Source organism: Acromyrmex echinatior, chromosome 8, assembly GCF_024713525.1.
Source record: "Acromyrmex echinatior isolate Ae372 chromosome 8, ASM2471352v2, whole genome shotgun sequence".
Taxonomy (NCBI): Eukaryota; Metazoa; Arthropoda; class Insecta; order Hymenoptera; family Formicidae; genus Acromyrmex; species Acromyrmex echinatior.
In genome coordinates, this window is record NC_141859.1 from 3,206,287 (window position 1) to 3,224,628 (window position 18,342).

General features: G+C 29.7%; 2 protein-coding genes across 6 annotated transcripts in view; both read left to right on the forward strand.

Moving 5' to 3' along the window:
• The window catches only part of Sur (Sulfonylurea receptor), a 17,207-nt gene extending 12,221 nt beyond the window's left edge, over positions 1-4,986 (forward strand). Inside the window, exons 23-32 of the mRNA XM_011063043.2 lie at positions 89-310; positions 484-665; positions 985-1,156; positions 1,490-1,724; positions 2,210-2,337; positions 2,624-2,811; positions 2,976-3,079; positions 3,183-3,379; positions 3,821-4,423; positions 4,787-4,986. Coding sequence (XP_011061345.1) covers positions 89-310; positions 484-665; positions 985-1,156; positions 1,490-1,724; positions 2,210-2,337; positions 2,624-2,811; positions 2,976-3,079; positions 3,183-3,379; positions 3,821-3,970 — 1,578 coding nt within the window. The 3' untranslated portion in view covers positions 3,971-4,423; positions 4,787-4,986. The remainder of the gene's footprint in view (positions 1-88; positions 311-483; positions 666-984; positions 1,157-1,489; positions 1,725-2,209; positions 2,338-2,623; positions 2,812-2,975; positions 3,080-3,182; positions 3,380-3,820; positions 4,424-4,786) is intronic.
• Positions 4,839-17,964, forward strand: LOC105150153 (cGMP-dependent protein kinase, isozyme 1). 5 transcript variants are annotated; one of them, XM_087408649.1, is made up of 15 exons: positions 4,839-5,031; positions 6,827-7,051; positions 11,097-11,478; positions 12,101-12,273; positions 12,385-12,668; positions 12,898-13,040; positions 13,184-13,321; positions 13,779-13,957; positions 14,047-14,288; positions 14,689-15,012; positions 15,325-15,556; positions 16,216-16,322; positions 16,459-16,698; positions 17,190-17,256; positions 17,388-17,964. In XM_087408649.1, the coding sequence occupies exons 4-15, from the start codon at positions 12,145-12,147 to the stop codon at positions 17,481-17,483; spliced, it is 2,181 nt and encodes a 726-aa protein (XP_087264775.1). In that variant the 5' UTR covers positions 4,839-5,031; positions 6,827-7,051; positions 11,097-11,478; positions 12,101-12,144; the 3' UTR covers positions 17,484-17,964. The 5 variants fall into 5 exon arrangements, with proteins under 5 accessions (XP_087264775.1, XP_087264776.1, XP_011061347.1 ...); XM_087408650.1 differs by having other exon boundaries at positions 11,097-11,474; XM_011063045.2 differs by lacking the exon at positions 11,097-11,478 and having other exon boundaries at positions 4,840-5,031.
• The last annotated feature ends 378 nt before the right edge of the window (positions 17,965-18,342 follow it).

Sequence of the window (18,342 nt, forward strand, 5' to 3'; positions counted from 1 at the left end):
ATATAATGATATTTTTACAATCGAAAAAAATGTACCATGCATAGATGATGTGCTCTTACAATAATTTTGAACGTCGATCCTTTTTCAGACGGTGTCCTATTTTATGGTGTACATTATCATATCCGTGGGCTCGATTTTTTTATCAGTACTTTACAATGTATCAGGTCAATGGCTAGGTGCTAGAGCTAGACGGAAATTGCACGAAGAAGCTATCGCCGGACTTCTCGGTGCACCTATCTCATTCTTCGAATGCAATCTCATTGGAAAGATTCTGAGCAGATTTAGTGCAGATATGAGTGTCATAGACAAGGTAAATAGACATATTGACTAATTAAACTTCTTATATTTGGATAATTAATTTACAGTCAAAGACAATTTAATATAATATGTTTAATATTATGTATAAATATTGTTAAAAATAATCTATGAATATAAAATCATTTTAATAGAATCTCAATTAAATTTTTTATTCCTTTTCTCAAGAAAATGGCTACGGCGATCAAGAGACTGACGTCTTTTGTATTACTCTGCGGTTCAGTGATGATCATTAATATTATTATTTCACCGTGGTTCTTGATCACCGTTGTACCAATTAGCTGCGCTTATTATGCACTGCAAAAATTCTACAGACGAAGCGCTAGGCAATTACAATGTCTAGATGGCAGGTATTAATAATTATTACTATCTTATGATAGTCATTACAAAATATTAAATATTTCTTTATATCCTTTTATATAACTAAAGAGAAACGTAAAACTATAAAAAATTCTTATTAATCTTCAAATACTTCACAAATGTGACGTTTACAAATAAAGAATTAATTAATAATAACAAATAATAAATGATTATTATTTAAATAAAAAATAATGCAAGATAACACTACACATTTGCGAGTAATTAATAAAATTAATCTAATTGTTTTGTATTCTCAAACTGAAAAATTTTCATTAATCTTTTTTTTCACTTTCTTGTTGGAATTTCAAGTACAAGAGGACCAGTAGTAGCGCATTTTTCAGAAACTTTATCTGGCCTTCCGACATTAAGGGCATTCAAACAAGAGGATCGCTTTATAGAGGAAATGATGAAACGCCTCGACATAAACACCAATGCATTTCTTATTTTAAACACCAGTAGCAGATGGTTTGGCATTGCATTGGTAAATAATGAGTCATATACAATAAATGTCAAAAAATGATAAATGCTGATACGGAGAGATTGATTTGCGATGACATTGATCTTGACATATGTTGTCATCGGAAAGGTCTGTCCCAATCGGCCTATATTGTCTGATTGACCCAAAAAATTTAAATTAATTTCTAAAATTGAATAATTAAAATAATTCAAAAATTAGTATTAAATTTATATTTTATAATTTTATTGTAAATAATAAATATATAATTTACTTATTATATAAACCATACTTTGATGAAATATCTGGCTTTAGTGGCAGACTCTTCGATGATTTTTATTGTCTCGTAAATAATTTTAGGATTATTTGGGCGCTGTTATCGTGGTAGTAGCCATTTCTACAGCTTTATTTTCTGCGGAGCTATACCCAAGTCGCGTTACACCCAGATTAGTAGGCCTGGCAATAAATTATACCCTCTTAGTGCCGGTATTGAACTGGATGATCAAGTTTAGCGCAGAGATTGAGTTGTATATGGGAAGTGTAGCTCGAATTTGCGCTTACAAAAATGTACAACCGGAGAAGCTTCATGAAAACGGTAATTTTCAACCTAAAATCTGCTGAAACTTCTTAATTTGTAAAGATATGAAAAGCTTACATAATAAAATATCGATAAACTGTATCGATAAAATGTATTAATAATCCGAGTCATGACGTTAATAATTTTTAATTCATGAGTCACAAACTAAGTAAAGTCACAAACTCCAGTAAATGATCGATAATTTTTAGTTCTAAAAATATCATATTATTAAATATCAATTGACTATTTCGTCTTTCATTATTATCATCTATCAAAACGACACTGTATACAGTACTTCAATTGTATTTAAATATTGATTAAAATCTGTCAATTGATGATTAATCAACTTCCTGAAATGATGTGTTTTATTTGTGTATTATCGAAAACACATACAATGTACAAATCGCCAGACAACGCAAAAGTGTTTTTCATAAGTCAACATGCGGTTATTTCCCGTTATCTTCCTTATCATACATGTGCTAATTTTAACTGCTGGATTTTAGGTTTACAGATAGCCAGTGATTGGCCTAATAGAGGAGAGATCATTTTTGAGAACGTCTTTCTGCGCTATGATGCTGACAGAAATCCGGTGATCACAGATTTGTCTTTAAAAATACCAGCTGGCCAAAAGGTAATCAATAATCCGTAGATAAAGTAGTAGATAATATAATATAATAATATAGGCAAAATAAATTTATACATATATATATGATGTAAAAATAATCAATAATCACTACTCTCTAAAACTTTAAGATGAATTGTCACTCTAAAGAGTAAAATCTCTTTTTAAAGATTGAAAATAGAACCATTCTTTTTTGAGACGCATATTTTATTATATTTTACAATCATATGATAATTACATTTATTTATAAGATATATATTTGTTATATATTTTATTATACAATTAATATTCGCAGTTGGGCATTTGTGGAAGGACCGGTAGCGGAAAATCATCAACCATAATGGCTCTCTTTCAACTGATCGAAATCAGTCAAGGACGCATCCTGTTGGATGGAATTGATATCCGGCAAGTGCCTCTTCGAATATTACGATCTCGGTTATCAGCCATACCGCAAGATGCAATAATGTTTAGCGGCACGATCAGGTGCGCAAATAATACAGTCATAAATCTTTTATTACTGCAAAATGTCTAGTCTTTAACGCGGCTTGCAATTCACAGCTTGTATTTGCACATAATACGTACATATACGGTGTTTATTTAAAAATTAAATACATATATTTAAGCTTAAAATTAATTATTTTTCATAGAGAAAATTTAGATCCGTTTTCGGAACACGAGGATCAAGAAATTTGGCGATCCTTGGAACTTTCACAAATCAAGGATGTGATAGCTTCGCATCCCGAGGGACTGAGTACGCAATATAATATAATATGCGTAAAATTAATATGATTAATAACATAATACGTTTAAAATAATAATATAATATAATATAATTGAAATTAACTTTGATATAGATCTCGAGGTACGAGAAGGTGGCGAGAACTTTTCTACAGGTCAGCTGCAACTGCTTTGCATGGCACGTGCAATCCTTCAGCGATCGAGTATCGTCGTTCTCGATGAAGCGACTAGCGCACTTGACATAGCTACTGAGAAATCACTTCTAAAAGCGGCTACTGTCGCTTTCGAGGACAGAACTGTAATCACCATCGCGGTTAGTAAGCGTTCAATAAATTAAATGTACACTTTGCTAAATAAGTAATCGATGTATTCCATCAATGTTGAATTAACTAGCTTTATATTGCAAATTGATCGATTTTTCTTTGATTTTATTAAACTATTAATTAAATGTTAAGTCTATTTACTTGCTAAATATAAAATTACTTATCTTGAATTCTTAAATGCCATGCAAGAATAAATTTAAAGTTTTATAATACAGATTATTACAATATATTGATATCAGTTAAACATATTTTAAGCTTGATGATAATAAATATTTCTTATCAATAAACCGAAAAAATGAAAAGAGCGTTTTTTAATATTTTCTAAAATTTTTATGCTTGAAAATTGAATCTCTCATTAGATAAAGATAATAAATAAAGATAATTTTAACAAAAATAAAGATAATTTTAACAAAACTACTTTCTGTATGCAGCATCGAGCAGCGGCTTTGTTATATTGCGATCGCATCGTTGTTTTCGACGAGGGCAAAATTATCGAAGAGGGCTCACCGGCAGATTTAATGCAAAGACAGAACGGAGTCTTTTCCGCAATGATCAAAGTGGTCGAGCAAAGCGGCGAATGATGAGAGAATAACCGTAAAAGAATGTCAATTAATTTTACTAATATACATACGGAAAGAACGTTCTTACTGAAACATCTATCTAAAAATTTCGACAAAATCGTCCTTTCCATATGTATTATAGTATCGATTTAAATATTAAGATAAAAATGTAAAGACTGTTTTAGGATAAACGTAAAGTTTCTCTATTACATTATAGGAATATACATATACATGTGACAAAGCTTTATTTTTTATATTAATCTTATGCGTGACTAATTTGTTAGTTTTATACAATATCCTAATTTTGTATTATAAATATATTAATTGTATATAATTTATAAATATAAAAGGTGATAATCGAGTTGTACTTGATGATGTGAACGCAACGCTCGGTATATCGCAGGATAAGAGTGCCAAACGATAATAATTACCAATATCCCCACGTCGTCGACTGTATCTACCACTGCAGAAAAGGTGAGCGTGTTTTTCTGTTAGTGGCATCGAGGCCGGTCTGTCGATAGCACCTTGTTTCACTTATCAGCACTTTTTGGCTCCGATCGACAGTGATGCCGATAAGCCTGACAAGCGTGGAATTTTACATAAAAGAAAAAGCTAAGTGAATGTTTTATTGGCACAATTATCTCATAAATTATCGCATGAGAGAGTTACTTTCATCGGCGGACGTGACTAATAATTAATTTTAAAAATGGTGAATTTTTAACTCTTTTAACTTGAAACAAAAAAGAGTTATTTAATCGCGTTATGTATAATTTGCAACAAATATATGGCAATAATTATCGATAAAATTTTAATCTAACAATGAATCTGAATTTTCAGTGCTCAAGTCATGTGACTTGATTAAACAATCAAGTATTTAATTTAAATGACAGTTGAAATCTGCAGTGACAAATGATCATCGTGTGATTACAAACAATTCGACGAAACGAAGTTGCAAGAATGTAGCTATTAATGTGTCTTAAGGATAATGCCATTTATCTAAAGTGAAATATTTAACACTTTATTGTGCACCAATACAAGATTATAGAGATAATTAAGAGGAACGGAATCGTAAAGTTTAAGAGGTGAGTATTTCTAGCAAATTAACATATGTGTTATTAGCAAATCTTTTTATCATTAGGCAGAATATTAACAGATTTTTATATTTTGACATGTAAGTTTTTATACTTCTCTCTCCTTCTCTCTCTAAAATTATTAAAGAAATAATATAACGTTAATATGATATGATTTATTTATTGACTAATTAACTATTGTAGGGAATCTCAGATAAAATAAGCTGAATTCTTGTAAAATAAGCTGTCTTCAAACAATGGATATTAAGTTCTAGGGAATAAAGCTTCCCCTTTGTTTGCTTAATGTTGCTATCTAATTATCAATAAAAAAAGACGAATGATAAGAAAGAAGGGTGATTGCTCATTTTGACGAATTAAAGTGGATAAACGATAACGAAAATATGACCATTTAAATAAATAGTTTACAACTAAAAAATTAAATTTATAAGTAGACACATTTTAGTTATCGCAAGAAAAATATATAAAAATGGCACCGATCATAGTGCTAAATAAAGCATATAAACAGTGATAAAAACTCGTGATAAGAGATCATCATTACGCAGATAAGAATGAAGGAAATATAAAAGCAAATGAGATCAAAAGAAGACTTTTTTAGTTTATTAACAGACAATCATTGATAAAAGAGTCTTTTGTTGCAATTGCTAAGTGTAGATAATAGATCTAATTGTTTAAAGTATTTCTTTCAAAACGAAAAAATGTTTCTCGAAGATTTCTTAATTGCTCTTGATAACATTAACAGCATATCTTCAAACAATATCTTCAAACATAATAGTATTTATGTTTTGCAATATTTAATAATTACATTAATTATTAATATTTCTTTTAATTGCTTATATAAATATTGTTATATAAAATATAAAGTAATATTATTATATAAAGAAAGTGAAACTTCACTTTCTTTAGATCATTATTTGATACTAAAAGTCCTTTATTCTTATTAAATTAATTATTGTTACTGTATTAAAATTTTACGATAAAGCATCGTTGTCTTAGATAACGAACTATATCTAGATGTTCAATTACACTTTTATATTGAGAAAACTTGTATAATTTGCACGTGTACAATTTTTATTCATTAATGTAAGAATGCAAATCGTTGTTAAATCAGCATGATTTGCACACACGCACAAGCAGACATTATATTCGAGGAACATTTATCTTATGTTCAAATATTTTACTTTAACTTTAGAAAAGTGCATAATGATGATATAAATTGTAAATCAATAAAATTAGCATTTTAATCTTCGAATTGCAGCAACACTCAAACTAATAGAATAGATCAACATTATTTTCAATTTAAACGAAATATTATTTTATTTAATAAAAAATATCATTTGAGATCAAAAAAATTTACAATAAATTTGTATTTTTAAATTGAAATTAATTATCAGTGTTTTTTATAAAAACTTTTATCTTAAACTTAATTATATGATATTAAAATTTAATATTACACGCTGATTCCAATAAAGTAATTTTTAGTGAATTATGATCTTGCTTATTTCCGAAAAAATAAAAAATAAAAAAAGAAAAGATTATAAACAAAATTTTTAACCGTTACTCTTAGTCCGTATTGATAAGCAGCAAAGTAAACAAAAATTAAATTAGTACTGCTACCCAGTAAAAAGAATACATTTTTCCTGATAGTTACAATGCCTATACGAACGTTTGACAAAGACACGAAGGCAGTCTTATTAAAAGAAAAAGAATAGACTCATTAGATAAGACGCTCGCGCGCCACATATACCTGCTTGTTGACACTGCTCGTCGCCATTCTGTTATCGGCTAGATAAGATTTCTTCGTCTTTGTTGTACCTGAGCATCAGTCGAACGTGCGAATTCATGCGATACACCTCCGTGCGGTCGCACTTGAAAAAAAAGATCTATGTCTCTTTCCTCCGAGATCGCGCGAGCGAAAAGCGCATAATCTTCCTTGACATCATTGTTCCTTAGTGGGCCTTCCGGCGCAGGATTCTTAGTCCAGCTTGAAAGATTTTTTACGTCAACCTGAAGGGTGAGTTTCGCAAAAAAGTATAAGCATCGCTAATTGTGTTGCACGTTATCGAATTTGCTCAAGACAATGCTATGATAGACTTGTTTCTCATTGCACGTCTTTCTCGCGCGATCGATTATCTAATCGATTCACGGAAACGTTGATTAGTATTCCTGATATCATTCTAAACTGATAAATTTCAAGATCGACTTGCATTCCGATGTCGATAAATTGAAGATGGCAACCAAGTGAAAAGGTTTCCTTTAATCAATGACGCAATGAGAATATAAATATTGAATTGTTAATTCGATTTGTGTACAACTTGCACAATTTAATTTGACTCTGTTGCGAAAAAATATAAAATACAGATTCAATATTTATCTTATATTATTTTATATTATATTTATTTTATATCATTATTTTTGATATATTACTCTCAAATCTTATTACGAAAAAATATATAACTAGATTTTTATTGAGCAACGCATAATATTAATTAAAAGAAGAAAATTACATTCTATTGTATTTACACATTAAGAACTCAATACTCGCTTTATTAATTTATATAGATTTATTTGCGATCAATTAATATTGCATAGCCTTTTAAGCATCTAAACATTATATACGATAGAAAAATTTATTTTTCTCAAAATTATCATTATTTTTATTATTAATTATCGTAATACTTTTAATTATTGCGCGTTTGTACCTCTATATCCTGATCTATTTGTACTTCTTTATCCTAAGTATAAATAATTTGCAAAGAAGATGTAATGAGTAATAATTAACAAATAAAGCTATAAAAAATAGCTATTGGTTACAAACGTCATACGCATATGCGACACGCGTGTGTCGCATTAAAAAAATTAATTATTGCCACACATACGTATAGGCATAAATGAAGTTAATTAACCTCGGCAATATGATTGTCGATACTGTTAATTAAATGTGCCTGTAATAAAGAAGCGTCTATATGTATAACTGATGTTATCAGATAATATTACCTTAATTGTCCGCGGCTTGAAATGTGTACGCAGACTTCTTCGCAAATATATCGATAAAACATTGGGCAATGCTCAATTGCTTGCTACCTTAACACATATAACATGTTATCTTTGTGTTACGTTATAAAATGTTTGCAAAACATAAAAATATCACCACGTGAAGTAACAAAGTTCTAGAATTGGAAACTCATAATTAGCACACAGAAAAGAATCTTTACATAATTATCAGAAGAAAAGAATGTAAAATGAAAAGAACATATAAATTTTAAAAATATGTTTTGACTTCTTAGGAATCTGAATTATAATTACTACTTAATTTTACCCTTAATTATTGATTAGATAAGTTTATGATTTAATAATTTTCAAATCATTAAGTAAATCTATTTTTAATGCTGTGTTATTGTTAATAAAAATAATCTTAATAAATAATAAAAACAAAAATTGTTGTAAAAAAAGATCTAAACTAATCAAATCTAAATTATATTTTTCACAATAAATCGAGTTAAAAAGTTGTACTTGTAAAATGTAATTGTTGTAATTGTTGTTGAAGGAAAGGCGCTTGAGTTTCAAGATAAGCTATAAATTTTCCACAATTATTGAAATTTGAATCATTGTTGCCCACAGACGATACATTCGGTTTAAAAATATATAAGTCTGAATATTTTAAGACTTAATGAGACAAGAATCGTATTATGTTTTATTTATCCTTGTCATTGGTTTTTTGCAACCGCATCATGACGTGCGTTTAAATATTGCCGGTGTTTTCCGTCAGGGAAATTGACACCGAGCTCATTGTGCAACAGATTACAATATCGTTACGTTTCCATCATTTCCGGGATTTGTGACCTCGCAATTTTTACATAAACAACTGCATTGAAAAGCGAAGCGAAAAAAATGTCGCACGATGCGCTAGCAAATCATGTCGAGCGCATCGCCGCATAACGTAAATCGTAATTATTCTTTTGAGGCCTTAATTCCGAGCTCTTACCGAGGCATGGTTGTTTTTTTACAGACAAGAAATGTCGCACTAAGAAAATGGAATCGCGTGTAATTGTTAATCGACCGCAATTTTCGCTCTCGTTTTCCTCATCTTTTTCTTTCTATATTTTATTCATCACAATAAATAACGATTTTATATTATAAGACACAAACATAAAATATTTATATGAATATAAAATATTACGAATATAGTATTTTAAACAAGTCTTGCTGATGTGTAATATGGGTTGAATAGTATTTCTTTTTCAAAAAACTTTTTTCAGTTACGAAACCTAAAGTACTTTTCCGACTCTTTTGATTTTTTTTGTTACGTAAAAGTAATTCAATTAATTTATTATAAAATACCGGAAGTGCAAAGTTTTTTCTTATTTTTTATTTCGGAACGCGATGACAAAACGCGTGATTTGCTTATTCGAATAATGAACAACGATACTATCGCTTCGTTAATTATAGTTATATAATATTTGTAACTTAGCGCGCGCGATAAGATCTTGTAGGCTTGAATTCAATTACTTCACAGCGATGCAATTGCTTGTGAGTCGCTTTGACACAATTTGTCCTATCATACAGATAGTTTTGAAATATTTCTTTTGTATTAGCCGGTTATTATAGAAGAGATAATACATTTAATGAATTTTCAAAAATCTTACTGTAGAAAATGATCTATTAATTAATTGATCGCACGCAGAACTTATCGTGCGTGCTTCAACAACCGTATAATCAGAAGATATATTTAGGGTTTGAGTAATCGTTTGCTTGTGCGTTTAATTAAATAGCGTTATTGTGATCTCGTAGTACGTACAATTCGATACGAGTCAACCTTGCATGAGTATAAGGAGGTCACATATCATTAGAGAATTATGCGAAGATTGTATCTACAAAAAAGCAAATAGTTTTTTGTGATTTATTAAATAATTATAATAATATTTTGACAATATGTAACAGAAAATTGTCTTGAAATTTTATGGAAATATAATAATTACATGAAATATTCAACAATTGATGAACTCAATATGAAGAACAGAATTGTATTGCCCTTGCAAAAAAATTTGTAAAGATTAATATCTAATTTTTTCTAAATTTTGGTTTGTTTTTTTACCTTTTTTTAAAACTTTTTTATGTTTAATTACAAATTCTCTTTTTTATTTGGTTACCGCAATATATTCATTATTCAGTACTAGAATTTCAAAAATTCTGAAAAGAATTTTTTTAGTGTTTATAAAAGAAAAGTCATTTTAACATCAAAGTCATGAAATAATAGTAATTGGCATAACTGAGGCTTTTAAAGCGTCTTGAATAATGGATACGACTAAAAGATATCACCTCAAGATTCCTGCGCTGTTTGCATATCGGTGATAAACGAAGTGACGTCTCCTCGTGAAACAATACCCGAGGAAAAATTAGAAGTGAATAAATTTGCTTGCAATTTTGTGTGCACCTTGCAAAAGATTCTAATAAAACCGAATAATTCATCGTATCGCATCGTAACAAGATTAATAACAACATCGTTTCATCGAGTGGTTTCACAATAAGATATGTGCAAGCTTTGAAGGATTTTTTTGCGAAAGAGCGGTGCTGAAGAGAATAATAATTGCGAGTCTCTCAAATTTTAATAAAGAATTGAAGATGTTCCTATATAATGCAACTTGAAGCATTTTATATGTATATAAAACAAGCTGTGTAACTTTATTGAATATTCTTTTAAAGAACTGAAATTTCAGCAGTATCTTGAAGAAATCTTCATCAATGATATCTTCAAAATCAAGTTTTCGAGGTAAATTTAATTGAGATATACAAAAAAAGAAGGAAACGAAATTATTACTGAAATTATTTTAGTCTCCTTTGAACAAAAGGAGTAAAATCTTCATGCTATATCTATAAAATTTGTTTTGTACTGCATTTTATATATAAGAAATTAATTTATATAAGTTACTACAAAGTAATAAGAAATATTAACGCAATATAAATTGCAAATTAATGATCGTAAGCTCATTTATTTATTCATTTATTATGACATTTACAATTTTGAAAGCTTCAGCATGTTATATAGCGCTTCTTTCCAGAAAAGTTGCCATAACTAAAAATCTTAACGAAAAGGAAAGGATGATCGGACTTGGTAAAGTGTCAAGAATATTCTCATCATGAGCATGTGCTAATGCATTATGACGTCAAGGCACAATATATCACGTGCACCAAACACCATTAGCATAAGCATGTGACTGCTGTGGTAGCAATTGACTCTCGCAGTGAGACCGAGTCGTATGAAAAAAAAGAGCTGTGTGTCACAAAAAGTGGAGTAGTTATATGATGAGTGTAACGCGATCCGAGTCGAAGTGCTCGACGAAGGAATCGAATGCCGGTCATGAGTAACCTCCGCGTGAAGTGATATCGAAGAATAATTACCTGTTGAGAGCCGCTATGAAGAAAGGAACGTGATACGAGTGAGTGAGTGACCGAAATAATTGTCCTAGCATTATGTGTTCCGCTCAATTATGACTATCAGCTTAATTAAACGCGCTTTCTTCGACGCAGACGGGAAATAATTATTAGCCAGATATGTTGGATGTATCAAACGGTGAATAAAATTATACGTCATCTTAAATGTCAGAGATCAAATTAGTTGCCTCTTCATTAATTTGTTCATTTATTTAAATTGATTACCCTGCGCGAAAATTAATTAGATCTCTGTGAGACTTTGAGTTTCAGCGAGCTAACGAAGAAGAGAAAGAGAGAGAATTCTTCTAATGTTAAATATTACAGATGAAATAATTGTGGATAAAAATTACGTTGTGAATTAATTAGCATGCCATCAGGGATGCAATTATATTAATAAACAAAGAAAATATTAAAATATTGCACAATTTTGCTACACATTATATGATATTTGTAAAAATTTGTACACATAAAAACTGTGCATAAGAATTATTATTTTATTATTACGAATTTCCAATGTATATATTTACATGTTTTTCTCATGTTTACAATGTAAATTTATATTTTTTTCTTTCTATCAAATAATACAAACACTAATGATGCTGTGCTTAAATTAAAGGGACGTTTCTTTCAGGTGTTAAAAGAATTTGCTTTGGACATGCTTTGGACGAAGATAACATGAGGTTCTCATGCTTCCCGAGGGCCAACATCCTAACATTCCGCGGGCAGAGGGGTAGCATCAATCTCACCCCTCTGCCGGGCTACGAGGACTCCAATTTTACTATAGGCGTCGTACGTCTTATTAACGTAATTTATAAATAAATCACTTATCATTAGAAGAAGCATAATTTTATAAAAATCATCTTTCTAATTAAAGTTTTTTTTTTTTTATTAAAATATTACTTCAATCTCTATTAGATACGTCCGTTACCTGGTACCTTGCCTCCGATAACTGTAAATGGCACTGTTCCATCATCATCCGAATCATCCACATCACTCACGAAAGTCATTGTGTCGTCACCGCCGTCTGAGGCCAATTATGTCAATCACCTTCCATCACATCAAGAAGAATCTGGATTAGAAGATGCGAACAATGCTGTGAACAATGGCGAACAACACGTAAATAATCCAAGGGGTGGCGTCATCGGAAGAACGCCAACGCCACCCTCGGCACCGACACCCGTATACGAGAAAGATGCCAGGTAACTAGAAAATAATTATGATAAATATTGATAAATTAATAATTTATAATATAATTTATGGTAGCTAGCGTTGAAATTTATATAATAATTAATAAAAATAATGATATTCGAAGATTATAAATTTTTAATTGTCTATTATGTAATTATTTTCTAATTGATATAAGTTTTATTTTATTTCCTTTCGAAAAAGTATAGATCGTAATATTGTCGTTCTTTTTTTTACTTATAGGAGTGCCAGGCAAATTAAAAGGGCTATTTTGGAGAACGAATTTCTGGGTAATCTTGAAGAAAATCAAGTGGAGTCACTCGTTTCTGCCATGTATCCAAAACAAATTCTCGCTAATACTCAAGTTATCCGAGAGGGCGATATAGGTATAGCTCTTTTCATGAAAACTTTATATATTATTATATAAATTCTAGAAATATATTATTACACATCTATAGAACAATTACTTAATAAATATTAACGTAGCAGTTATACATGTAAATTTTTTAAGCGTATTGTTTATTTACAGGCTCGCACTTGTACGTATCGGCGGAAGGAGATTTTGACATTTACGAGGGGAACAAATTCCAAAGAAGTTTCGGACCAGGAGTTGCGTTTGGAGAAATTGCTTTATTATATAACACAAAAAGACTTCGATCTATTAGCGGTAAGTATGAAAAATGAATTAAAAAATCTAACATTTCTAAAAATTTATTACACGTTTTAGGAAATATTTCTTAAAATTAAATACAAATATATTTAAGTTTATATAAATAATGTAAAAAAAGAAATTTTATAAGATAAGAAATTTTATAATTTTACAAGGGAAATAAAATGTTTGGAAAATAAAGATCAATTTTCGGCAATTTTTAGCAATTAATATCTTGTTAACTATTACGAAAATTGCAAAATGGTAGAAGACTTTTCTTCTCAGTTTAGTTTATTCCCTATGCGAAAGATTTATCATTATTTTCCAAACACCCTGTATATTCAAATCTGTAGTAATTTATAATATTATTAAACATATTATATATCATGGAAATTTAAAAAATTAAAAATTTTCTTGAGAATTAAGAAGTGCTAATGCTTTTAAATTAATACATGTATCTAATTTTGTGTTTTAGTAAAGAAAGCTGGAAAAGTATGGGTTCTCGACAGATCAGTATTTTTAACTATAATGATGAGAACAGCTCAGGAACAACTGGAGGGCAATATCCGTTTCCTTCAACGCGTTTCCGTTCTTCAAAAACTTCCGGAACCCAAGGATCATGTGCTCGCGAAGATATCCGATCTTATAAGAGTAGTAAGTAAGAAGATATTTTAAATGATATCATTCTGCTCGCCGCTTAATTTATAATATGGCTTAAAAGAACGTTATAATAATGCTTGCAGGAATTTTTCCCGGCTGGAGCAAAAATACTGCGGCAGGGCGAGAAGGGTGAAAAATTCTACATAATCAGCGGTGGCAACGTACGAATCACCAAAGACACCGAATATGGAGGCGAAGAGGAACTAGTAGTCCTCGGCAAAGGAGATTACTTCGGCGAATTGGCTCTCTACGATGACGAGGGTGAACGACGTGCCAACGCGATCGCGCTTGCACCTGGTGTCGAATGCTTGACTTTGGACAGAACGTGAGTTTAATTAATACACACGTTATTTTATAATTAATAAATCTCTGAAGTCAAATTGGTTGTATGTTATCAAATTAAACAAATTTAAAAAATATAAGTTGCAAAAGCTATCTCAATTTCTATGAAATAATCGTGAATTATTTAATTTAAGATATCAGTCATTTACTTCAAATTACTGTAACATTTTTTTTTTATTTTGATATTTCAATTCTTTTTAAGATAAATTTTAAAAATTAAGAAACTTATCCCTTAAGATTGTTACTATTAACTATTATATAAAAATATTATTTTATTTTTTACAAAGAGACATTCATAATTAATCAACGGACAACGATTTTAAGAATTTTTTTTCGTAAATATAAAATGTTAAAAATATTACATAATTCGAAGAAATTGCCAGGTCATTCCTGAACTATTTGGGCAGTCTGGATGAGATTCGCAACAAGAACTGGTTAGCTGAATATGAAAAGCAAAAGCGTTCATTGACCCCAAAAAAGTGGACTAACGAGTATGCAAATTTAACCTTGATCGACCTTGAAACGAGGGGAACGTTAGGAGTTGGTGGATTCGGTCGTGTCGAATTGGTGACACTCAGATCCAACCCGAATAAGAGCTTCGCTCTGAAGAAACTTAAGAAGAAGGTCATGGTCGAGCAACAACAGCAAGAGCATGTGCTGAATGAGAAACATATTATGCAAGCATGCGATTCTCCTTTTATATGCAAGTAAGTTATCTTTCACTGAAATTTTATATTACAATCACGATTAACTTGTAATATTATGAAACTACCATTGCTGATATAAAATGATATTTGAAATTAATATAAGATAAATATATTTTAATTTATTTCTGTTTCTTAATTATTGATAAACTGTAAAAACAACTAACATCATAAAATTTGTAATGTCGACATCAAGATTAATAAAAATATGTAAACAAAAAAATAATTGACTAATAAAGTTAAATCAAGTATAACGAAAGAATTTTTAAACAATATTAATTAAACCAAAGTTAATATACTTTCGCATTTTTTAAGGCTTTATCAAACGTACAAAGATAGCAAGTATGTCTATTTTCTTATGGAAGTATGTCTCGGCGGAGATGTTTGGACAACTCTTCAAAGGAGACGTCTTTTCGATGACACCACTACACAGTTTATGGTGGGCTGTGTAGTAGAAGCCCTCGATCATCTTCACTCACTAAACATTGTTTATCGAGATCTCAAACCGGAAAATCTTATGCTCGATACACGTGGCTATTTAAAATTGGTGAGACACTTGATTTTTAATTATAATAACTTAACTTCCAATTACGCGATTATTAAAGTTTCTTTAAAATATACATTTAGAGATTATTATATCGGGCCTGCTGCTGAAATATGCTATGAAATATAAGGCGCAAAGGAGAGTTTGCTGTCCCTCTTAATGTTTCTATTTACAATCTTATGAATAGGATAGTCTTTAAAAAATTTTCTAAATATCTTTTTATAGAGGATGAAATTTGATTATGTAACTAGAACAGAAATCTGAAAGATAAAAATTTTGTTTACTATTGAAATTAATAGAGAAAATTTTCACGTTTCTATTCTAGGAAAACAATCGATATCCTGATGCTAAAATGATTTTGTATGTACTGAATATAATGGCTCTGAATATACTGAAAGATTTTAATAGCATCAGGAAATAAACAATTATTTATTCCAACGGTTGGTGATGTACAGTACAAATTTTGGAAAAAATTAAATTTAACAGAAGCAAGCATATGCAATTGGTTATGGAGAATTGATCTTTTTAAAACTTAATTTAGCGCTTTCTTTGTTAATGTTTTTTTATTGTGTTGTATATAATTTACACACCTGCTTATTGCAGCGGGCCCGATTGTGAGAATGAGAAATTCTACAAGAAAAAAAATTAACTCTCTTCCATAGGTGGACTTTGGTTTTAGTAAGAAAATTGGTCCGGCCAAAACGTGGACATTTGCCGGTACGCCAGAATATGTCGCACCGGAAATTATTTTGAATAAAGGCCATGACAGGTAAGAAATTTAAGATTGTTCTAACATTCATTATAATTGTTATATTGTTTCTATGTTTTTCTATATTTACATATTATTGTCTCTATATATTTTTCTATATATTTTTTCCATCGCATTTAATTCTTCATTTCGTTAGAGCGGTGGATTATTGGGCTCTCGGTATTCTAACTCATGAGCTTCTCATTGGTAAGCCGCCTTTCCGAGGATCCGATCATATGACGACTTATAATAATATTCTCAAGGGAATCGAAATGGTTAGTATACCAAACATCGTCAACAAAAACGCCAATAATCTCATCAAGAAACTACTCCGTTTGAACGCTTCCGAACGATTGGGTTACCAGCGAAACGGAATACAAGATATTCGCGATCACAAGTAAGTCGTCAGAAAGATTTTACAAAGAAGAGAAAAAATATTTATATTTTTAAAAACATTTCATAAATTATATTATATACGTATAATAATAACACCTTTAAGAAACATTTCATGTTTAAATATCTTTGTGAGAAAGCATTTTGTAGAAGATATTTTTTATTTTATAAAATAAGATGCTTTCCAATATAATATTAGGTGTTGGAATTAATTCGTAGCGTTTTTTAATGAAAGAATGTTATTTATTTCACATGAGCATTAAAAAATACATTAATGAAAGTACTTCCCATCACTTGTAAAACGCTACGAATTAATTCCAACACCTAATATAAAATAGAAAAAAGATGGTAACATGGGTTTCCATTTTGTTTTTTTTTGTATTATATAATTTTTAATTTCTCAGTTATACAAATATATATTTAGTTATACATAAATTTTAAATAGCCTATGTTTTACTTTTTCCTTTATAATAATTTATATTTTTGTCCTTTTAGATGGTTTTCCGGATTTAACTGGCAAGCGCTTCAAAGATTGGCTCTACCGGCTCCCATTGTACCAACGGTATATTACTTTTGCAAATTTTATACTTTTTATCAATAGGATTTGTAAATAAAACACACTTTCAATTTTTTTATTTTTTATGCAAAAATTTTATTTAAAATTGGTATTAAAATTATCTATTTTATTTCTAGGTACGACATCAACTCGATACACGAAACTTTGAAAGATATCCACCTGACCGCGATATTCCACCGGATGAATTTTCTGGCTGGGACATGGAATTCTAAAAATAAATTCTCTGTGTAACACAAATAGATACAATAATTACACATATTTGTCCTATCAAAAAAATGCATTTGTTAACCGTTTGTGTCTGTTATAGAAATATTAATTTTTATAGCTCTTTTATTATAATTGTTAACAAAATGTAATGACAAGGATAAAATATCAACTTGATATATTTTTGAGATGAAAAAATAGATAGTTGCATTACTAGATTTGTTAATTAACAATAAGCAGCCTTTTTCAAAAAAATTTTTACTTAACATTTCCGATTAGTCTTTTTATAAAAATGCGTAGATTATTGTTTTCTTGAAATTATTCGCGTATAAAATTCGTCGATTCATATAAATTAGATTCTTTAGATCTTTTAATGACTAATTGGTAAAAAATAATTTACTAATGAGAAATTAATTATTTCTTTATAAGCACTTACTAATTATATTCCGGTGTATCTTAGATATGAATGAATATCCAGGAAAAACAAAAGTGGATACATATAGATAAGTATTATAAAAGAATATAATTTTAATAATTAAAATAATTGTATAAAGGACAATTTAGATTAATTGTATATATTGGAGATAAAATTTATATATAAACTTACATATATAAAATTTAAGATATATAATATAATTATACATATTATTATATAATTTGTGAGCGCGTGGCAGACGGCGCACTGGTTTACCATGCCAGAGATTCCGGGTTCAATCCCAGTAAGAACTAAAATATTTACGCTCATGTTTCCTCTCGGAAAAGGCCGGCAACCTCCCGAGAGTATCTTTGTCTACAGAAACACCTCTCGAAAAATCCACTGTTCGGAAACCAACATTAAAACATATGCTTGTTTTAAGGCAATTAAAT